General features: G+C 34.8%; 1 protein-coding gene and 1 non-coding gene across 2 annotated transcripts in view; both read left to right on the forward strand.

Moving 5' to 3' along the window:
* Positions 1-24,896, forward strand: part of LOC101425686 (serine peptidase inhibitor Kazal type 6) — a 72,171-nt gene that overhangs the window by 45,202 nt on the left and 2,073 nt on the right. Inside the window, exons 3-4 of the mRNA XM_071218660.1 lie at positions 17,267-17,289; positions 22,817-22,891. Of these exons, the coding sequence (XP_071074761.1) occupies positions 17,267-17,289; positions 22,817-22,891 (98 nt within the window). The remainder of the gene's footprint in view (positions 1-17,266; positions 17,290-22,816; positions 22,892-24,896) is intronic.
* LOC111762982 (U1 spliceosomal RNA) lies at positions 16,941-17,103 on the forward strand. The gene has a single exon (XR_002795965.1). It is a non-coding gene; the product is annotated as a U1 spliceosomal RNA (small nuclear RNA).

Consider the following 24,896-nt stretch of genomic DNA (forward strand, 5'->3'; position numbering starts at 1 on the left):
GAAACAGTTAAAAAGTTGTAGTAACTGAGAAAGTGCCTAATCAAGAAAACACAGCTTTAAAAACTGAAGGAGAAGCTCATAGCACAATTGCTGATTCCTTTCCCCACATCCTCTCTGACGTGGTGTGGAGCCAACCTGTGCTTCCATTTTAAGTGTCTGGCCTTATTTCGGGGGACATAGAGAAATCACTATGCACATCTAACAGTGCTTGTATATTGGTGCCAGTGTACCAGGTGGCAGTGTGAAAGGCTGAACCAGGAAACTCTACTCAGACTCTACTACCCCGAACTTGTCCTGCAGGCAGAAACAGTTTCTGGACAATTAAAAGCAGTGTAAGAAGCATTAAAGTCAAACCCACCTGGGGCAGAGAATTACCTGTTTTAAGTAATACAATCAAGTACCTGGGAAGGGGAGAATGTCTGCTTCATAGGGAGTAGAGGGGGCATTCAGATTCCTAAAGATGGGGTATTCATAAGGTCATGAGCAAGCATAAGCCCAGGGAAAGATGCAGGCTCAGAAAAGATAGAAAGTATCCATTACTTCACTGTTACATATGGATAAACTACTTGATAAGAGAACTAAACCCTGAAGGAAAGCATCAGCCAACACAGAACCAATTTCAAACACTGTGGAAAGTGTTTTTTGCCCTGGTTTGTTTGTTTTGGTTAGCTATTGGCACTCAAGGAAATTGCTGTCAAATTGCTAGCTGGATACAAACTTAAAGAACAATCAATCCAGGTACTAAATCTCAGTGCTAACACTTTAAAATATTAAAATGTACTGTGTACAACAAAAGATTATGAAGCAAACAAAGAAATAGGAAATGGCAGAGCATTCACAAAACAAGATAAAAAATCCAGAAATCCAGGTTTTGAACATATAGGACAAAAACTTTAAAATAATGATACTTAATTGGCTCAAGGAGGTAAATTAGAACACAGAGAAAGAACTAACAAATATCAGAAAAACAATGACAGAACAATATGAGAATCTCAATAAAGTGATTGAAGTGTTAAAAAGGCACCAAATAGAAATACTGCAATCTAAGACAAAATAACTGAAATGAAAGTTCCTAGATCGTTTCAAAAGCAGATTGCAACTGGTAGAAGAAAGAAAAAGTGATCTTGAAAACAATATAATTAAAATGATTCAGGTTAAAGAGCAGAAAGAAAAAAGAATTTGGAAAAGTGAACAGAACTCAAGAAACCTATGTAACATCAAGTATACAAATATACTCATAATGGGAATCACAGAAAAAAAAAAGAGAGTAATAGCATAAATATGGAAAGAAATAATGGCAACAAACTTTCCCAATAAGATTCTCAACCTAACAGAAATACTTGAATTGAAGAATACAATAACTGAAATGAAAAATTCCCTAGAGGATTTCAGCAGTAGGTTGGAGCTGACAGAAGAAAGAAAAAGTTAACTCAAAGAAAAGACATTTGAGAAGATTCAGGATGAGGAGCAAAAAGAAAAAGAATGAAGAAAAGTGAACAGAGACTGAAGAAACAGGCGGCCACCATCAAACATACAATATCTGCAATATGGAAGTCCCAGGCGTCCCAGAAGAAAAAAAAAAAAGGAAGAGAATAAGAGGCAGAAGGAATATTCAAGGAAATAATGAATAATTTGAAAAAAGATATGAGTTTGCACATGTCCAAATAATTCTAAGCAAAGAGAGAGTTTAGTAAGCTGCAAGAAAAAAGCAACATATAATGTATGAGGGAGTCCAATAAGATAGTGTCAATTCTCATCTGAAACCAAGGAGACAAGAAGGCAGTGGGACAAAATATTTAAAGAGCTGAAAGAAAATTATTGCCAACCAAGATATTATATTCAGTGATATTGTCTTTCAAAATACAGGGGAGATTAATACATTCCCCAATAAGCAAAAAGCTGAAGAATTTAATCACCACTAGTTCTACCCTACCATTAGTGCTAAAGGGAGCTCTTAAGACTGAAAGGAAAGGACATTAGATAGTGGATTGAAGTGGCAAAGAGAAATAAAGACCTCTCATAAAGATAACCATATGGATAACTATAAATACCAGTACTATTGTGTTGCATTTTTGGTATGTAACTCTACTTTTAACTTATTACAGATGATAAAATAGAAATGTATAAAAAGCAATGATAAATCGATGGTTTTAGATATACAATGTACAAAGATATAATTTGTAACAAGTACAGAAATGTTGTGGGGCAGAGGGGTAAAGGAACAATTTATGTGTATGTTATTGAAGTTGTTGGTATCAAATGAAATATGATTATTATAGATTTAAGATATTAAGTTTTACTCCCATGGTAACCATAAAGATCATATATGAAACACATGTTCAGAAAGAAATGAGAAGGGACTCAAAATATTATAATTCAAAAAACAAATAAACATGAAACTAGACACTAACATAGATTCTAACATTTTTAAGACTTGGAGTTGTCCTGAATGATATTGCAAGGACAAATGCAGGACATTAAATATAACACACTGAATGGATTGGAAGAGAGTGTAAACTACAGTATAAACTATAATCCATGCTATGTAGCAATGCTCCCAAATGTGCTCATCAAATGCAATGAATGTACCACACTAATGAAAGAAGTGGTTGATGTGGGAGGAGTGGGGGTATGGGAAGTGGGGTATATGGGAACCTCTTATATTTTTTTTATAATATCTTTATTTATTTTTAGATTTTTAAAAAATTGTTTATTTCTCTCCCCTTCCCCTCACCCCCAGTTGTCTGTTCTCTGTGTCCATTTGCTGCATGTTCTTATTTGTCCACTTCTGTTGTTGTTGTCAGTGGCACGGGAATCTGTGTTTCTTTTTGTTGCATCATCTTGTTGTTGTGTCAGCTCTCTGTGTGTGCATCACCATTCCTTGGCAGGCTGAACTTTCTTTCATGCTGGGCAGCTCTCCTTAAGGGGCACACTCCTTGCTCATGGGGCTCCCCTATGTGGGGGACACCCCTGTGTGGCAGGGCACTCCTTGAGCACATCAGCACTGCACATGGGTCAGCTCACCACAGGTCAAGGAGGCCCGGGGTTTGAACCGCGGGCCTCCCATGTGGTAGATGGATATCCTAACCACTGGGCCAAGTCTGCTTCCCTCTTATATTTCTTAATGTAACATTCTGTGTGATCTATGTATCTTTAAGGAAAGATAATAATGAATAAAATTTTTTAAAAATCAGCAGAACCCCCCCAAAAAAAACAAATAAATATGAAAGTAGACACTAAGATAAGAATTGAGGATCAAGAAAGGTATATGACTCACAAAGACAAACTAGAAATGGCAGAAGAAAATCTTGCATTACCAGTAGTTATTTTAAATGTAACTGAATTAAACTCCATAGTCAAAAGACAGATCAGAAGAATGGATAAAAAAGAATTATTGAAGTATATGGCATCTACTGTAGGGTCACCTTAAATTGAAAGACAGAAGTAGGTTGAAAGTGAAAAGATAGAAATATATATATATTTACCATGCAAGTAGTAGCCAAAAGAGAACTAAGGTAGCTATGCTAATATCAGATAAAATAGACTTTAAATAAAAAACTATTATGAGGCACAAATAAAGTAATTATAAACTGATAAAGGGGTCAATTCAACAAGAAGATATAACAATTATACATGCACCTAACAGAAGAGCTGCAAAATATATGAAGCAAATATTTGCTGATTTGGAGGAAGAAATAGATGGTTCAACATTAATGGTAGGAGAATTAAATATACTAGTTTCAATAATGGATGGGAAATCTAGATAGAAGTCAATAAGGAAATAGAAGACTTGCATAATAGTATAAACCAAGTAGACCTAGTAGGCATATTTAGAACACATCACTCAACAGCATAAGAGTGTGCATTCTTCTCTAAAGCACCTAGATCATTCTCCAGGATAGACCATGTGTTAGGCCACAAAATAAATCCCAAATTCAAAACCATTGTATTTTCTGCGACCACAATGAAATGAAGCTAAAAATCAATAACAGAGGAAGAAACGGAAATTTTAGCTATATGACAGGACACAAATAACTAAATTCAGAAATGAAACAAGGTAATTACTACTGATCCCACAGAATTAAAATCAGTGTTTTCTTAGGATACTATGAACAACTATATGTCAACAAATTAGACAACCTAGATGAAATGGACAAATTTGTAAAAATACAACTTACCAAACTCTCTCAAGAAGAATTAGATCTCAGTAGACCAGTAACAACTAAAGAGATTAAATCAGTAATCAAAAACTTCTGAAAACCTATAACAATAACAAAAAACACAGGACTAGATGGCTTCACTTGTTAATTTTAGTAAGCTTTCCAAGAAGAGTTAATACCAATCCTGTTAATAGTCTTCCAAAAAATTGAATACTCTGTAACTCATTCTATGAGGCCAACAGGACCCAATACCAAAGTTAGATAAAGATATCAAAAGTAAAGAAAACTGCAGAGCAATATCTAACACATCATATTAATAGGACAAAGAAAAAAAATATGTGATCATCTCAATTGATACAGAAAAGGCATCTGACAGAATCCAGCATCACTTCTTCATGAAAACAACTAGGGAACTAGAAAAAGAAGGAAAATTTTGAATTATAATAAAAGTTGAATATGAAAAGCCCACAGCTAATATCATACTCAATGGTGAAAGACTGAAAACTGTCCCCCTATGATCAGGAACAAAACAAGAGTGCCCACTGCACCACTGTTATTCAACATTTTACTGGAATTTCTAGCCAGAGCAAATAAGCAAGAAAAAGTGATAAAAGGTATCCACCTTGGAAAGGAAGAATAAAACTTTCCCTATTTGCAGATGATATGTTCCTATATAGAGAAAATCCTGAATAATCCATATCAAAGCTGCTAGAGCTAATAAACAATTTCAGCAAAGAGGCAGGGTACAAGGAAAACATGCAAAAATCAATAGCATTTCTATACACTAGTTATGAATAATCTGAAGAGGAAAATCAAGAAAAAATTCCATTCACAATAGCAACTGAAAGAATCAAATATTTTGGAGTAAATTTACTCAAGAATGTAAAGGACTTATACACCTAAACTGCAAAACATTGCTTAAAGAAATCAGAGAAAACCTAAATAAATGGAAAGACATCCCATGTTCATGGATTGGAAGACTACATATTGTTAAGATGTAAAGTCAATTCAAGGTGATTTACATATTCAAAACAACCCTCATCAAAATTCCAACAGCCTTCTTTGCCAAAGCTGGGCCTTGAGCATCAGCAGAGTTGCAACACCTACTTTACTTTCCAATATGTTGGACTTACCCAGGTCAGCTAACAAGGAAGTGAGTATGGTCAATCTCCACACCAAGGAACTGAGAGAGTCTACAACTGCAAGCAGCAGAATCCCATCCATCAGCCACTGAGATCTAAGCCCACCCTCAATTTAGAGGTGAAGTGGGCATTGTCATCCCAGGGTCCTCAGGATGGAGGAATAAAATATGTAATAGAGTGGATTTACTGGTATTCTACTATAGAATTATTGTGACTCTAACAATGGAAGAAAGTGTATCATTGATGTGGAGACAGGGGCCATGGGAGTTGCTGAAGGCAGGGAGAGGTAAAAAGAGTTGTGATATGGGGGAATTTTCGGGACTTGGAGTTGTCCTCAATGATATTGCAGGGACTGATGCAGGACATTATACATCCTGCCATAAAACACTGAATGGACTGGGAGAGAGTGTAAACTACAACATAAACTATAATCCATGCTGTATATCAGTGCTCCAAAATGTATTCATCAAATGCAATGAGGGTACCATACTAATAAAAGAAGTAGTCGATGTGGGAGGAGTGGGGGGTATGGGGAGAGGGGTATATGGAAACCTTATATTTTTTAATGTAATATTTTGTGTGATTTAAGTGTCTTTTAAAAAAAGGATAATAATAATATAAACGTATAAAAAATAAAACAAAATAAAAAGGCCAATAGTCATATTTATATAGAAAGGTAAAACCATCAGGAAAAGAACAAATTTGGAGGATTCACACTTTCAGATTTTAAAACTTGTCACAAATCTGCATTAATTAAAAGATCATGGTATGGGCTCAAGTAGATACACATGACAATGGAATTGGATTGGGAATCCATAAATAAACTTCACTTTTATGGCCAATTGATTGTTTTTTTTTAAGGATTTATTTATTTACTTAAAAACATTTATTCCCCTCACCCCCTTACTTGTCTGTTTTGCTCACCTTCACCAGGAGAGGCTGGGAGCTGAACCCAGGACTTCCCACATGGGGGGGTGAGTGCCCAACAGCCTGAGACACATCCTCTCCCCACGGGCTGCAGCATCTGCTGGCTTATAGCATCTGCTCATTTAGGCATCTAGCTCCTTGTGGCAGTGTGGCATCTAGCTCATTGCAGTGGGTGTGCTGTCTGCTCATCTTCTTTAGAAGGCAACAGGACCTGAACCTGGGACCTCCCATGTGGTAGGTGAGCACCCAACATGTTGAGCCATATCCATTTCCTATCGAATGATTTTTGACAAGGGCACCAAGTCCACTCAGTAGGGAAAGAATAGTCTCTTCAAAAAATGGTGCTGGGTAAACTGAATATCCATTTGCAAAAGAATGAAGGTGGACTCTACTTCATACCATATACAAAAATTAACTCAAAATGCATTGAAGATCTAACTAAAAGAACCAACATTTTAAAGCTCCTAGAAGAAAATATATGAATATATCTTCAGGTGTTGCGCTAAGCAATTGTTTCTTAGACTACAACAAAAACACAAGGAACAAAAGAAAAAAAAATAGATAAATTGATTTCATCAAAATTAAAAACCTTTATTCATCAAAAGACTGTATCATAAAAGAAAAAAGACAACCCATTCAGTGAGAGAAATATTTGGAAACCACATATGTGATAAGCTGTTGCTATCTTAGAATCTACAGAGAAATCCTAAACTCAACAACCAAATGAAAAACAGCCTAGTTTAAAAGTTGACAAAATGACTTGAATAGGCATTTCTTCAAAGATATGCAAATGGCCTAAAAGCACATGATAAGCTACTCAACATTATTAACCATGAAGGAAATGTAAATCAAAACCACCATGAGATACTGCTTTATACCCATTAGAATTGCTACTATTAAAAAACAGAAAATAACAATTACTGGAGAGAATGAGTAGAAAAAGGAGCACTCTCTAATTGTTGGTGAGAATGTATAATGCTGCAGCCTCTGTGTAAAACAGTTTGGCACTTTCTCAGAAAGTTAAATATAAAATTATCATATGACACAGCAATCCCATTTCTAGTTATATACCTCAAAAATAGAAAGCAGGGACCTAAACAGATATTTTAAACCAATGTTCATAGAGGCATTATTCTCAATTTCTGAAAGATGGAAAAAAATCTAAATGTCCATCAACTGGTGAGTGGGTAAATAAAGTGTGATATATACATACAATTGAATATTATTCCACCATAAAAGGAAATGAAGTTCTCATACATGCAACAAAATGGATGAAGCTTGAAGACATCATGTTGAGCAAAATAAGCCAGGTGCAAAAGTACAAATATTGTATAATCTTACTGGTATGAAAGAATCAGAATAAATAAATTCATACAGAAACTGGAATACAGGTTACCAGGGGCTGTGATGGGTATAGTGAATTGGGAATTAATGCTTAATTGGTACAGAATTTCTATTTAGATGATGGGAAATTTTGGTAATGGATAGTGGTGACTGTAGTACAATATGGTGAATGTAATTAACACCACTGAATTATGTATTTGATTGTGGTCAAAGAGAAATTTTAGTTTCTGTGTATATTACTTGAATAAAAAATTTATAAAAACACCACAGGACTATACAACACAAACAGTGTAACACAATGTAACTATGGGCTTTTATAAATATAATTATAATAATATTCTTTCATTTATTGTAACAAAGATACTACAATAATGCAAAAAGTGTTATAAATAGGGAAAATTGTGTGTGAAGGTGGTTAGATGGGAACTTTGTATTATTATTTTCTATTTCATTTTTCCATAAACCTACAACTCCTCTAAAAATATGTATAATAAAAAAAATTTTCTGTAAAGAGTATTGTCTTTTTGACTTCTTGTATGAGGTGTAGGATGTACACATTAGAAATGAAGGAAAATAACATTTCAAAGTTAACACCATGAGCTAAGGTAGAAAAATAGGAAAATAAGAGGAATAGAGTAACCATGGAAATAAATTATTGAAACATTGTTGACCTTGCTTTGTTCAACAGTTTTTTAATGGTGATGACCAAGAAGAAAGGTTTACTAAATTTATACTTGTGACAGACTTGGGAGAATCACTAATATCATGGTAAATTTGAGACTAAGAATGATCTTGAGTGGCTGAATGCAAAGTTTGGCCAAAAAAACTAAGATACATGAAAACCTCTCAGACAGCCATCTTATGAAGAATAAAAGCCTTGGGGAGGTTAACATCCTTCAAATCATATGCTATGTGGCAGAAGTGGCATGCACATCCTGCATCTATCAGACTTCAAATTCTATGCTCTCTCTTACCCGACATAGAGCTTCTTTGTTTTTGTTTTTTAAATATACTTTTTCCCCCCAAAGATACTTAGATTACATAAATATTACATAAAAAATAAAGGGGATTCCCATAAGCCCCACTCCCTACCCTTCCCATGTTTTCCCACATCAACAACATCCTTCACTAGCATGATACATTTGTTATAATTGATGAACATATTTTGGAGCATTGCCACTAAGCATAGACCATAGTTTACACTGTAGTTTACACTCTCTCCCACACAAATTTGTAGTTATGACCAGATATAATGGCCTGTATCTGTCATTGCAATGTCATTCAGGACAATTTCCAAGTCCCAAGAATGTCCCCACCTGCTTTTCCCTCTCCCTCCCCTCAGAACCTCTGGTGACCAGTGACTGATATAAGTTCTTCCATTGCTAGAATCACAACAAGTCTATAGCAGAATACCAGTAAGTCTACTCTAGTCCATTGTTCATCCCCTATCCTGAGGATTCTGGGATGGTGATGTCCACTCCATCTCTAATTGAGAGGAGGCTTAGATCCCATGGGGCAGATGGACAAGACTCTCCTGCTTGCAGTTGTAGACTGTTCCTTGGGATGGTGGTTGTCCATCATCAACATCACAGAGCTTCTAAGTATATAAATAAATTGTCTTTTTCTTCAAGAACTTTAGATGATAATTTGTATTGAGTGGAAGATGGAGGTAATTACACTCTAAGTTCACAATCATTAAATTATTATTATTTTTTAGGTAAGACATTAATGAAGATTGACTCTAATATATGGTATATGGAGTAGAGTGGTATCAAACTAGGCTATGACTTATATAAGTATTAATACTGAAATGTTCTTATTTTAACTGTTCACATCTAGATTTCACAGTAATAGCAGAACATATTTCATCTTGTCAATTAAAGGTATTTCAATCTCAGTTATTAGCAAACATTCATTGAGCATCTATTAGTTGCTAAATGTTTGTGGTTCAATGTGGATAAACACTGAAAAAAAATAAACAAAATTTCTTCCCTTAATGATCTCACATTTTACAATTTAGCGTGTCTTCTTTTTGATTCTCTTATCTCACTGTTTCCTTCTTTTTCCTGAAGATGGAATCTGGACAAAGGAGGAAGTTTACGTAACTTCTTCACATTTGCAGAGCAGTGTCTCCTCTATATTGGCCCCTGGACTGGTGTTTCTTCCCACTGGTTCCTGGATAATGACTTCTATGTCTCCTGGAATTGCTGCAGTGTAACATGGCTCATCTGGTCACTGTGCTTCCTGCCTTTGTCTCCTGACTAGATATTATCTCTCTGATGTGCTAGCAGCTTCCACTGAATTATGATACCCCCAATCCCCAAGAAACTTTCCATTGTAATGTTTCTTAACTCTGTGCTTCCTTGTTCTGAAATCAAAACTCAGTCTCTCAGTCTATTTTGGGAGCTATGAATTTTGAATGCTTTTGCTAATCTTCATTGCAACGCAAGAGACACTGAGGTTCCTCTCAGGCTCAAATGTCCATGAACCTCCTTTGTTATTGCCATTCTATTGTACCTATGCCAGACTGAATGATGCATCCTTCATCCATCCCCACAAGGCAGGGATTTTGAACAAAACCAGAATACTGACATGTAAATTCTGGAACTCTTTTTTCCTACTCTTCCCAAACCTTTCCTCTCAGGCCTAGGAAAGGTTTCTCCTAATTCTTACGTAGTCTTATGGAAGTTCCAAGAAAAACAGTTTTCTCTCTGAACAAAGATTGGATGACTGCAAATATATAGATAGATATATATAGATATATATATGCTTAATTTTTATTATATTGTTAGTGATCTTTGAAAGGGTCCTTTCATAATTCAATGCTGAGCAATGACTTCTTCAATCTAAGCAGTGATTATACCTCCTTGAAAATATGTCTGTACTCTTGACCTATGCTAAAAGGTTGAAGAACTTGAAGGCTCAGGGAAATAGGGCACAACTGACTGAGAAGTGGTATTTCAAAATAGTACATTTTACCATATGTATCAACAATATTGAGGGAAGGAAATGTATACGAGCAATTAAAATGCTAAAACACACAAATGCAGGTATACGTATATTCCAGGAATTAGACCTAAGCACTCTAAAAACAGTGAAGTTGTACCGCAGCAGGTGAAGTGGAATTGTAGAATCCACAGCAAAAATTGTAGAATAAAAATGCCCTTAAAATCCCATAAGGTATTATTAAATAAAATACAGATGATTTTATGGTTACCATTCTGAATGGCAATAATTCGTGAGTAAATCTACAACATTTATGTAGATAAATTGTAAGTAGAAAATAACGGAGTGTTTTTGTCTTTAGTTACCAAAAAGAAAGCCAGCATAGCTAAATTTTGGAAGTCAACAGCATGTATGTTTGGACTGTATTATACCATGTCTGTAAGAGCCTGGACTTCTAGTGCCTTCTCCCACAACTTCCTGTCTTTTAGCTTTTTCCATTTCTTTATTTTTTTTTCTTTTGCATTGGCATTTATTTTTCTGTCAATTTTAAGACTCTTAACCTTTCCCTAATCGTATCTATTCAGACTGTGACAGAAAAATTTCAAACTGCTCTCTCATCTACTTATCCTATAGTGAAAAAACTAGAATTACACACAGCTCCTTTAGCATTTGTGAATCATTTCCTATAAATTCTTTATAATCTTCTCTTATCTCAACTTATTATTTAAGGAGATAATTAAGTGATTCTTTAGGAAATTATTCTTAACTCGCCCTAAAGCTATATAAAAAGACAAAAAATGTCTTTCACATGGCCTCAGAAACCTAAAAAAATATTATGCAAGGTATCAGATTTATGTTATGCATATATCATAATATCCTTGCTGCCAACTGTCCAGAACTAGTTCTTAATTTCTCTTTTCTTGCCCCCTAGTGTTGTTATGGTAATCAGGTAAAATTTGAAGATGGGTAACCAAACCTGTTCAGAAATCATTCTACCTATACACAAGAAAGGGCAAAAACCACCTGTTGAATAAAAGTTCTTGAAGTTTGAGGGAGTCTAGGAACTACAGAATGGAGAGTGAGGAGAGAATAACATTTAGGTGAACAGTAATTTTGAGTGGCAGAGAAAGACATGAGAAGCAATTCATCATTAGTGAAACTTTTGAGAAATTGGAAGAAGTTAAAACAAATCTTAGAAAGGCTGCCATATATTTTATGATGAAAGACCACTGACTACTGTTGTTAATTTTTTTTCATTATATGTTAATATTTTTGGACTTGAGATTTACTTAGATTCACCCTGTATATTCTCAAAGAAGAAGGAAAAGGAGATGCAAAAAGGAGGAGAAAGCAAAAGGGAGGAGGAAGCAATGGGAGTGGGGTGGAACTCCAAATCAAGTATTTATAACGTGTTTTAAAGTTTCAAAGCACTGCTCTTTACATATCTCATCTAACTAGGCAAAAACTCATAAAGACCATGGCAAGTAGGTAAAATTGTACTATTGTTATTTGAAAATTCCCTGGCTTTCCTTAAGCAATTTTTCCATCTATTTTGCTTTTCTAAATATCCAAATCCTTCTTCCCCTTTAGTATTCAAGAAAAATTTAAATATGGTATTTGGCATTGTTCATAAAGGTCTTTGAAACTGTTAGTATCTAACATCTTACTTTCAACTTCTGTAGAGGACTTTTAAGATTATGTATGTGTGACTGCGTGTGTTCAATTTTATATTACACCATCTTAGAATGAAACTATTTTAATATGTGCCAAACATATTCTTTTCCTCCCCTTTTATCAGTCTCTCTTCTTCCCTCTCCTTGCTACAATGTCCCTCTTTTCTCTATTCTTGAAGTTTAGGATTTTAAAAATTGTATAAAAAACAAATAAGCAACAATTCTTTATATTATAGAATATTTCATTTTTTATCAAAAACCATAATATACTGTTTGTTAAGTTAAATAACCTTTATTCACCATTTTCAAAGACAGAAATTTTGAGATAAATATTGAGATAAATCAAATTAAAATTTCTAAATATATGCAATTTCCAAAAAGAAGAGAAATATTCTGAGACAAAAGGAATAATATATGAATTATGCATATATTTTCTTGAAGTGCTACTTTAAATTAAGCCAATTATTTTGATGCATAATTTCTGACTTATTTAAGCAAATATTGCTTTAATCTCTTGTGTTTAATTTAGCCATATTTTACATAATCTTTTCATATTTTTAATTGTTATGTATTTCTTCATAATATTTTATATAACTGTTTAGGGATTAAGGGCAATTTTCTCATGAACACTATTGCCATTCTTTATTCTTTATTGTTCCCCCAAAGAAAGTTATGGCATCTTACTCTTTGATCTGTTTGGCAGTTAAGTTGGCCATGACAGTTAATAGCATTAATCTAACCTATATGAAAAGCATCTTTCCATAGAATTTAAATATAGAAAGTTTTACTCTTATTACTCTTTTTACTTTGCAGAAAAATGGAAATGTTAAGTAGTCATAATTTTTAAGTCTATTAATTTTTCAAAATTAATAACATATTTTTTTTACAAATTAAATTAAAACAATGCATTGACTTTTTTGGTCACTTTGACTCACTGGCATTTGACAACACTCATTTTCTAAAAATAAACAAACTAATTATGCCCCGAATATGGTTGTTCTGTTGCAGCTCCAGTGACAAAGTAGAATACATGTCTCCTTTAGGCATACCTTGGCTGATCTGGATTCTGACTATCCAAGTTACACCCAGGATTCCATTCTCCACCGGTTACTCATCTGGCCCACAGACATGTAGGGCTTGTTTGAAAGAGAAACAGGGATCACATGGAACTCCACCAGTGAATCATCCCTTTAATGTAGTGAAACCTTAGAGGGAAGAGCAGGGAGTTTGTATTGGTTGTTAGGAAAAAATGTATACTACCACTGGAAAATGACATCCTCTATTAATAAGATCTGAGGTGCGACTCATATAATTGTACTAATTTCTAAGATTGATGTGGAGCTCGAAGCATTTCTTTAAGTTGGTGACAGGTCCTAATAAATGCCTAAAGTGTATAGGACCATATAAGATTTTAGAATGTGATTTTATAAAGAAGGTGGAGATCCCAACTCCCTCTATCATGTCTATATATATGTGTGTGTGTTTGTGTATGTGTTTGTTTTAGTGCTTTCTGGGAAGTATCTTGACAGAGAACCTGAGCAGGACAAAGCAGTCTTGATCTGAGTAAGCTAACTGGCACCATGAAAATATCAGGTGTCTTTCTGCTCCTCTCTCTGGCTCTTTTCTGCTTCTTTTCAGGTGAGTTTTTCCTTTAAAATTAATACCCAATATTTATATTGAACTGGAAATGACAAGAATGCCCACCATATTTCAAAACCCTAAACAATTTTGATATAAAGACCAGTTCTGACAGATCATCATTATAATGTTGATAATGATTGTGAGAATGAAAATGATGATAATAATAAAATAACTGTCATTTATTGAGATATGTTATATTCTAGGCAATGTATTAAGGACTTGATGCATTATCTCCAATACAAGGTATTCATATCCCTATTTTAAATGTAAAAGAAAAAAGAAACAAAAAAAACTGTGGCACATATAGTTAAGAAAATTGCCAAAGACTTGCAACTAGTAAGTAGAAAATTTGGAATTTGATTCTAGGTCTTCCAGATGTCAAAGTTGATGCTCATTGTATGGAAGTAGACTGGAGGATAGATAATCACATTGAATATTAACTTGACCTTCCAAGACAAAGGGAAGTTTTCCTGTTCTTAGTTATTCTCATACCAGTTGACTCAAGTAATTGAAACTGAATCAAGGCAGAAAAAAGAAAACTCAATAGGGGAATCCCTCAGAAGGGGTTATTGAGCCACAACATGTAGAACCATAGATGCTGCTGGTGCACTAAAAAATTCATCAACTAGGGAAATTGTTTGGCTACCTTCATGAGCAATTATCACATATTCTATCAATTAAGATGTTTCAAAAGATAATCCTACTTAAATCTGATGATTTCATCATTTAGAATAAGACTGTCTGAATTAATAGGGTCCCTGTATCTCTCTCTCTTTCTCTCTCTTTTTCTCTCCCTCTTTCTCTCTCTCTCTCTCTCTTTCCCCTCTTTCTCCCTTTCTTTCTTTCTTTCTTTCTCATTCTCTCTCCAACCTATGGTGTTACAGTAGAAAACACACATTCTAGAATATCTAGACTCAAGATTTAGCCCTTTCTCTTCTATTAATGGTATGTGTGAACTTTTGGAAAAATATCTCAACTCTCTAAGTTATTCCTTCATTTATGAAATGTAGATTGAAACTAAGCCCTGTGAACTTCCATGTACAGTGTATCATTTTCTGTGACAATAGTGGGTGAATTTTGCTATTATCAGAGATTTTAAATGGCTGAACATGTAAGAAAAATTTTTCTGGTGCAATTGAGCAGATAGAGAGCCATTGCTATCTGGAACTGATCAACAAGTACATATACATTTAGAACTGTGAAAAAATTGTTTAAAGGTAGGGAGTAAGTTTGACTACTAAAGTCAAATAAATTGATGTTCAGTCAGTTTGACATTCAGTCATTGAGATAGGAGAAAAAAATAGAGCTGATGATATTAAAATTAAAAGTTGGTTGCAAAGACAGTCTCAGAAATTAATTACTATCATCTTAAAAACAAATTGATATTTTAATTGGATTTTTTTAGGAGGTGCCAGGGAGTGAATCCGGGACCCTATACATGGCAAGTAGTTTCTCAGTCACAGCCACTGAGCTACATGTTCTCCCCTTAATTAGATCTTTTTTGGAGGTGGGGGAGCTGGGGATTGAACCAAGGACCTCATACATGGGAAGCTAGTGCCAACCACTGAGCCACATGGGCTCCCCTGAGTTGTTTTTTACATTTGTCTGCTTGTTGTTTATTTTTTTGTTTTTAGGAGGCACTGGGAACCAAACCCAGGACCTTCCCATGCCATGTGGGAAGCAGGTGCTCAACCACTTGAGCCACATCTGCTTCCCTAATTGAATCTTGTTAAATACACTTAACTTACCAAAACATGGGGTCTTTCATATACGTGCAAGATAGTCATATTGCCTAAGAATCTTAATGTTGAGGTAGAGAGAAATGAATTTCTATCTTGATATTTCCATTGTACAGTAGTGTGATATTTCTGAGCCTCATCTTTCCCATCTGTAAAATGAGGATATAAAAGGACTACCCCCATATGGAGAATTAAATGATAAAATGCATGTATATTGCTTAATATAGTGGAGGGCCATAAGTGGTCAGGAAACGTTTATTAATATTCTCTTGCCATTGCTATGTTAAAGTTTAATAAAAAGAGTAATAATTGGACAGGAATTCTGGGTACTAATCCTGCTTCTGCCTTACCTTTTCCTACATATAAGGCATTGGACAAATCCCTTCTGATCACAGATTTGCACAATGGAGAATTTTCTGAAAGTTGTAATAATAAATTTTCCCTGATCATAAAAAAATTATTTGGAGTGGTTACAAATATGTAGGTCCTGGGAAATATCTAGTCTTACATGATGGAATTTTCTGGAACTTGTCCTAATGATCTGTGTTTTTAATAACCACCCACACTGCTAATTATGCCTCAATAAGGTTGGGAATCACTGCAGTAGATAATAAGTAACCCCCGTTCAAATTTTAAAGCTTCATTATTTTCTTATCCCCATTAACAGAAAATGTAATTTGCGGTATTTTCAGTTTTTCTCCCATGACAACAGGTCAGCATCAGAAAAGGACTGCATTAATCATACACCTTCGCTAACTGAGGGGATCTTGGTATTATGTGTGAGAGGTGTTGCAGGCATTAGGAGTGCCACAGATCAAAATTCAGCAGTCCACACACCAGGACTTTTATGATTTCACTCTTTTAAAAAACCATGGAGCTAATTCAGCCACAATCTTAAGTCACATACAAACATAAAGAGAGAGAAAAGTGACTTTTCTTTTTTCCCTTTCCAAAATTTAGTGTGATGCAGCAGGAGAAAGGAATTATAGAAAGGAGAATGAGTTGACCCAAACTAGTTTATCTTTGGGTCAAGTCTTTAAAACTGAATATAGAGGGCAGAACAATTTGGGACTCAAAGAATAGTAAAGTTAATCCTTTCTCCAATTGCCTGTAACAAAGGAAGGGGCTGAATGGCCTGGACTTTAGATCATTAGCACTAAAGGCAGCTTTCTCCAAAATCCGGCGAGAAGATAAGGTCATTCTCACAGTAAATTTAGCGTCAGGGTCAGGATGTAACCTGAATCTCCAAATCCATACACTGTTACCCCCAACCTACCCCAATTCCAACAAACATTGCCCTTTCATTGTCTATGTCCTTCCAAGCCTCACTACCCCCTAAGGAGTGAGTAGGTGTGAAAAATGAAACCACATCATATCTGGCAGGGGAGATACCATGATCACAAAGGTGGTTCACCCAGGGCAAGCCTTATCCATTGCACTCCAAATGTGCTGACCCTCTGATTTTCCCAAATGTGGGAAACTCAACTGCATAATTTGTAGTAGTGGGGGACTGTCTTCCCACTCTCCCCTGGAAAAAACAAAAAATAAAATAAAATCACCACACCATGACTTGCTGAGACGGCCAAGAACTAGGATGAGGTATCCCTCAAGGCTTGGGGATTTTTTAATTGTGCAAGTCCACTTTTTGCACACTCAGAAATTACAGTGTTTGGATTTTATGTTTTTTTTTCTAGGTGTCTTCAGTCAAGGAGGACAGGTCAGTACATACTTTTATCTATTCTTCAGACTTGGGTGTTTGGTTGGTGTTCCCTGGTTAAAGAAAAGTTTGTTTCTGAGTAAAAGAGCAAAAACAATGCACAGGCAAACCAAATGTAGAAATGAGCTGAAGTTAATTAGTTTTTTTTTAAAACTACAATTTCTCTATGAGTAGCCATTTCAGTTTAAAAAGAGACTAAACAGTCATTCTCACATTTTAGTAGAGTAGAATGAATAAAAATAGTATAGGGTGGATTTGTCATAAAATTCATACTCTATTACTGATTTTGGGCAATTTACTCAAATTCGCTGAATTGCAATTTCCACAACTAAAGAAAAGGAAAAATATTACTCACCTCATAAAATAGTGATGAGATCTATATTACATAAATTATGTGAAAGTATTTCATAACCTATAAATGGACATATATGGGTTAGTTATTGATTAATAATTAACAGCCTCTGAAGATGTTAGAATAGAGGTTATTATTTCTGTTTTAGACAGAAAGCTACTGCGAAGAGATAGAAAACTTGCTTACTCTTCCTTATTGAGGAAACATAGTCTTATTCACTCAAATTTAAATATCATTTGGGATTAAAAATTGGGATGGATGAAGATTACCTTCATTGTTTGCCTGACGTTTGTGCCAAATTAATCCAGCTACTTCTTTCCAGCTTTGGTTTTGTCAAAGGATGACACAATTAAATGGTATTTGCTCAGCCAACACTGCTCTTCTGTCCAAATGAAACATTTATAGTCATCTTGGTATGAATTTTTCTTTAGCCTTGGTGTGCCCAAGATCTGTTGGCACCAAAATTTTCTAGACACAACTGTCAATCGACTGAAGTTGGTAAAGGAGCTGAAAAATATTTTCCAACAATAACATACTTAATAAAGTGCATATTACAGGTATTTCTTTTCCATTTTAGCATCTCAGAAATTGGGCTGCACCTTATAATCTTTGAAGCCTTAAAGGGAACTCCGTCTGTGTGTGTGCGTCTGTACACATGCATGTCTGGTATCCGATTAGTATATAAAATCTTAAAATAAATTTCTTCTTATATTTAAATAAGTACAATAGCACCATCCATGTTAAACATAAAACAAATAAGGAAAGGACTTAAGAGCCAGCCAATGTATTTCATATCGCATTAGGTAGTAAAGTATAGAGTTAAAACCATTACAATATACTTAAAAGATATGGAATTTAATTGCATTTTCCTCATTGACACTTTTCACCTCTAAACCTTGATTTCCTGTATTTTTAATGCTGATTCTAAAGTTCATTTATGATCTGTTATTTGTTGATTTTATTCCTTTAGGTAGGCCTATGTCTTATATTCTCTAGCTTGCTTGCTTCAGGCTCACCTGGAATGCTTTCTAAAGATGCAGATGCCAGACTTATTAAATAATAATTACAGGTGTGGGGATTTTGAATCTGAATTCAATTATCCAGATGACCTGCATACATTTAAATATGAGCAACTTTTATCTAGGTAAGAGGAAGCAAACTGCCCATGGAAGCACTTGCTTTGAAGTCAGACAAAATACATGAGTCCTAATTCCAATATTGGCTATGTGATGGGAAATATCTCTTCCCCTTAATTGCTTTTGTTTGCCCATCTGTAAGATGTAGGTTTAGTTTCATGATCTTTAAGGCCCATTCCTGGTTGAGTGTTTGAATCATTATGAAACAAGCATGCACTGCCAAGGCTGCTCCCTCTTCTCTCATGTATTAAAGGCAGAGGTGCCACCCTCCTAGATGACATTAAGGCTACCATTTCTCTGCTTTATGGCTTGGAGGATTGGGTCAGTCCCAATGTCAGGCAAGACTGCCCCAGTTAAGACAAGAGGAAGAAAGATTTCCTCCAAGACTCAAGTTATTTTTCTCAAACCAAGAAGACTTTGCAGGATGAAACATCTTATGGGAGATTATATTGAGCAGTATAAATTCCAGATTTTTAAAAAGTACATTTTCTTTCAAAAAGATGTTTTCAAGCTAAACGAAGAAGCATATTTCCAAATTTCATGGTGCAGTAAAACTTTCCCTGTAAATGTGAATGACTAATATCCTTTGACTCTTTAATTTTCCAGGTAAAACATTGACATAATAATAATAACAACCATAACTATAGAAATAATAATAAAATAAAACTACTGTTTACCACCATTGACATTTTATTAAAGTAATTATATTATAACACCAAAAATGCTTAAAAGATATAATCTCAGAATAAGGAGTAGATTTTGAACTGAGTTCATTTTGTTTTTTTAAAATAACTCACTATATTATTTTTATTGATCTTATTTTGCCATCAGTTTCTATATTTGGGAATCATAACCTTAAACACCTAGTTAAATTAATAGTCTGTATTGTGATTAATATAACAAGTCTTTCAAAAATAATGATTGGCAACCATTTTGTGTTGCAATAATATTTTTGAGATAGCTGTTTGTTTTGTTTTATTTTAAAGGTAAAGATATGGTGAACTTAAGTATAGATATTAAAATAAGTCTCCAAGACTGGAATGAGTTTTGAACACTTCACTTTTCCTATTGTCTTGATTTCCCTTATAATTAACATACAGACAGAATATTTGAAGTGAGTTTGGAGAGGTTGTCTAACACAATCACCTGCAGCTAGGAAAACTGAAGCCACAGAAAGAAGACTTCATTGTCTCAAGGTTTCCATAGCAGTAAATCTGTAGAGTCAACATTTCTGGACTCTCTGCTCTATTGAATGCTCTTTCTGTGACTCCCCGCTAACTCTAATCTGCAATAGAAAGTCTATATGCAGTTCATGTGACAGTGCTTTGAGCAGTGTAATTTTCTAAACAAATATAAGATAGTGTTTACTTTTTTCAATTCTTAAGCCAAGAAGTGATTGTTGATAATAGTAGCTTTAAATAAGATTTCTTGTCTCCATATGTAGGATGGATTTGAAATGGAAGCAGAAAAAGAAGAACTTAATGCATTAGTTCAGGCAAGAGATGTTGAGGGCTTGGAATAGGTTTAAAAAATTGGAATTGGAGAAGTGGACCTGAGGTAAAGAAACATTCAATAACACTCGCAGAGAGAAAGGGTAGGTTGGTGAATTTGAAGAGTGATGTCATTATAAAAATTCCTAATTGAAACTCAAATTATTATATGAAAATCTAGTTAGGAGGGAAAAACAAAGAGTTATATTTCGGACATACATGAGTATGAAGTATGAATCAAATTCTTGACTAAAGGTTTCCTAATCTGACAATTAAGAATTAGAATTCGAGATAATGATGAAAGTACAAGGGCAAAAAGAAATGTCTGGAGGTCATCAGCATCATCTGGAAAAATATGTGTTCTTAGAGAGAGAAAATCAAGTATATTAAACCATATTGGAAAATGACCACAATCAACACTGAGGAGGAAAATAGAAAAGGCAACAAAAATTATAAAGCGGAAATAGTTGTAGAAACAGCATATTGAAATATTACAGAAGTAAGGAAAGAATTTTTACAAGGTGGGAATGATCAAGAGTGACACATATGATGAAATTGTGAAAGTTTTATAAATAGCCAATGGTGTAGCCTGAAAGAGGTCGTTTTTGATAGCGGTTTCAGTACAGTGAAAGGGACATGAAAGCAGGGGAAGTGGAAGCCATGCCAGGGAGGAGTTCGGAAAACCAGCATGTTAAAGAATGGATTTGCTTTAAGCGCATAGGTGGTATGTGTCAGCAAACGGAAGAAGAGATGTAGTCCTATACCGAAATCAGTGTGTGCTGCTGTGTGCGCGATTTTCATTGACTTTATTTTTAGACGTAAAGTGCTGGACTGAAGTATCAATGATCTTGAGCCTTTTCTTTGGCTTAATGATCATACAAGCTCAGTTTTCCAGCCGAGTTAAACAATTTTGTAGCCATCATTAGCCAAGATGAATAATCTGGATACTGACGTGGACTCCATCCCAGAATGTTTTAGAAAGTACAGTTCTTTAAAGAACCACAAGAGGACAGGCTAATACTGAACATCGCCTCCCTTGTGCCTAGAATTAGTCTCTAGATGCTGATCTAAGGAGATAAATAGGTCTTGTTAATTACAAAATACCAGTCTAAATGGCAGCATTAAGGAAAAAAAATCACTAAAGTAGATTAAGAATAATGGGCTCCAAAAATTCTAAAATGTGGTATAATTTACATTGCTAGTGTTTATAATAGCAATCTTGCATAGAGTATTTGATAATTCAAATAATTAATTATTACAACTGTGGAAGATAGACATTTCTAACCTCCTGTTAAGGATGAATAAAGTAAAACTCAGAGTAGTGAAGTATCTGCACAAAGCCATGCAGCTAATAAGTGGGAGAGGCAAAATTCAAGGCCAGGTCATTGTAATTCTACCTACAGAAAAACCTCCCAACATTGCAGCTGTCATGAGGCACGTGAAATAGATTTGAAGAGAAAACAGCTTTTCTGGGCCTTTTAAGTGGCTCATGGAAGGAACTTTAAAGGAGAAAATATATTCCCACTAATTCTCCCAGTCTAGTCCTGCTTAGACTGAAACTAAGAAGTCAATTTTTGGTTTCTATCTAAAAGAGTTCAAAATAAAAATATAAAAGAAGAGAAGAAATTCAGGTAGAGGAAAGGCATGTCATTCAGAAAACTTAGCCTACTTCTTTTCCAGTTGTGGGGGCTGTGGTCTCCTTCTAGTCACAGCCCTCTTCTTCCCCTGCCTCTCTTTCCCTCACAGAAGGTATTTATGGCTGGCTCTGCAGAGGCATTCTTTTTCTTCCCTAACTTCTGGGGCCCACAGAGAATGGATATCTTATGTACCCACCACTATGAATTTTTCACAGAAAGAAATGTAACATCTAGATGCAACAAGAGGGAGCGTTCGAGAAAGATTTGCTCTTTCTCTTACTCAACTGAAGAATTAAAAGTTTAGAGCTTTATTTAAGCAACTTCATGGAAAGAAGTCACTGCTGAATCCCAGACCATCAAAGTTGGACTGGTCCTGAGACATCTAGTCTATAAAGCACTTAACCATTTGCAGAGAGCATGGTTAGGGCAGGAAACTATTTTGTGAACTCTTATCTTAGTCCAGGGCTAAATTCTTAGTCTGGGGCTATTTCAAATAATCCACACTGACTTTCTTACATGACCATATTTGATCTTTATAAGCCCCCTGGGAACAGGTCAGGAAGCTGTTTTTTTTATTTTTATTTAAGAAATCAAGGCTCAGATTTTGAGTGCTTTGTCAAAGATAACACAGAAAATCAATGGCAGAACAAGTTCTATAGCATGATTCTTCAGTTTACTTCAGGAGTCATCCAGGGTCACCACAATTTAAAAGTATGAAATGATTCTATGTTCTCAGTCGTTTGTTCATATATCATTTGATTGATTGGTTTTAATTAAATCCTTTGCTCTTCCTAGACTGCTTTCCAGGGAACAGTGGATGGGGATAAGTGGATTTGGGGAGGTAGGTGGGACATAGAAACTCTTGGCGTGAATGCCCTCGCCAAGTGCCACTCCCGTATCTGCTTTCTAAAGGACAAAAGAGGCTGGATTGCAAGATCAGAGGGCCGATTGCCAGGGAAAGGTGTCTTAAGGATGCGTCTCTTTCAAGTAAGAGACTTTCTTTCCTCTATTCCTTACTATCCTGACTGTAAAGCGTATGTCTCTGATTGAGATGCCTTTTCCTCAGCTTCCACATTGCCTGTACTTATGCTGCTGTGGTATTTATCACACTTTCCACTCTAATTATCAATGTTTTCCTCTGCTTCCTTAATAGAGATGAAATGGTGAGCTTATTGAGATAGTGTTTATTACTGATACTTATTTATATCACCAGCACAAATGAGCAATATGTCTTTTAGAAATTAGTTACCCATTGGATGTTTGTGGGGTGCATTAGAGAAGCAGTGATCATCTGGCACTTTACAGTCCTTTCTACACTCAAGCATGCTATTGTGCATTAATGACTTAACTACAAAATATATTAATTTTTGAGAAAAAGTATCTATGGCTTATAGTACCCTATGGCTTATAGTTTTTCCAGCCTCTTTTCCAGGTTGGAGGCCTAAAGGAAAAATACTGTCCTGGAAGTGGCAGGAGAGGATGGAGTCATCTCTTAGGGCAGTGGGGACAGGGTGATATCTGTAGGGCCTGTAGGAAGCCTAGGTATCATCTATCCAACCAAGTCCTAAGAAAGTCTCTGGTAAGCACCATACTACTCAACTTCAGTAGTACAAGATGCCAAATTTTGACAAAAATATCTATTTAATAGTCTTGAATGACATAAACCTGGAATGTATAGTAATGTTTTTAACCTAATTGTCTGATCCTTATTTCTGAAAATTTTCCCATTCAAACTTCAGAGAGTTTTATAAGTATATGATATCTTAAATAAGCCATCTTAACTACCAGCACTCATACATTTTTCTAATAAGCTATTTTAGTACCTTTCTGGAATATGTGTGGACAAGGGTACATAGTAACAACTGGTCTTAAATTCATAGTAGATTGTAGTAGATAGTTGGAAATTTTTGATTAGCCATCACAAAGAATATATACTGGTCTCAATGCTTCCAGTTTATGTGGCATTTAGTAAGACACAATGTTTTTCTATGTTTTGAGGATGGATATTCTCATTTTTTAAACCAGTTAATTTGACATTGCTCAATATAGCTCCCAGGACTATTGCATGGTTCAATTGAGCAATCCTTTTGAAAGTAGTTTGGATGTTTGGAAGCAGTTGGTAAATATAGGCAATATTATTCTAATGGAACCAGGATTGGGGTAAAATCAGATCCATCTATTCATGTTTCAATGTCATTTCATTCTGAACAGTTGACATATGCAGAACTTTAGTTCTGCCTATTGCATATTGCCTGTACCCTGGAAAAAAAATGGCTCAGTGCCATTTGCACACTTAATATTGACTCAATGTTGAGTTGAAAAGAATCTTAAAACTCTGAACTACTTCTGAGATACCACTATAATGAGAGGAAATATTAATGGCATAGGTGTTACCATTCCTTCTATGAAGATCATAATGATAAATATTTATTTATTTACATTAGAGAAGTTGTAGGTTTACAGAAAAATCATGCACTAAATGTAGAGTTTCCATCTACACCCTATTAACACCATGTGTTAAGGTAGTTCATTTGTTATAAATCATTGAAGAGTATTTTTATAATTGTATGATTAATTATAGTCTACCATTTACACAATGAACCCTATATTGTGTGTATAGTCCTATGTTGTTGTTTTTAAAATTTTTATTCTAGTAACATATATAATTATAATAATGTCCTTTCATGACTTATAACAAATATTCATATTATAAAAACAACCTAAGAGACAGGCTAAGTTAATAAAAGGTATTAGGATTTTGTTTTAAAAGGATATTAAATGGTTGTGACAAACACAAGGGAAGCTAGCAAGCCCTTAAGGATCCCTGCAAGGATCATTATGTCTTTATAGCAATGCAGAAAATATGCCATTAAAATTGCATTAATAAACCAAAAAATACAAATGCCATTTAAAAACCAAAAGCCACTCTCAATTGGAGCAATTTAGTGTCAGAGCAAAAAGTCCTTCCTATGGCATTTGAAAACATCATTAA

Source organism: Dasypus novemcinctus, chromosome 2 (assembly GCF_030445035.2).
Source record: "Dasypus novemcinctus isolate mDasNov1 chromosome 2, mDasNov1.1.hap2, whole genome shotgun sequence".
NCBI lineage: Eukaryota > Metazoa > Chordata > Mammalia > Cingulata > Dasypodidae > Dasypus > Dasypus novemcinctus.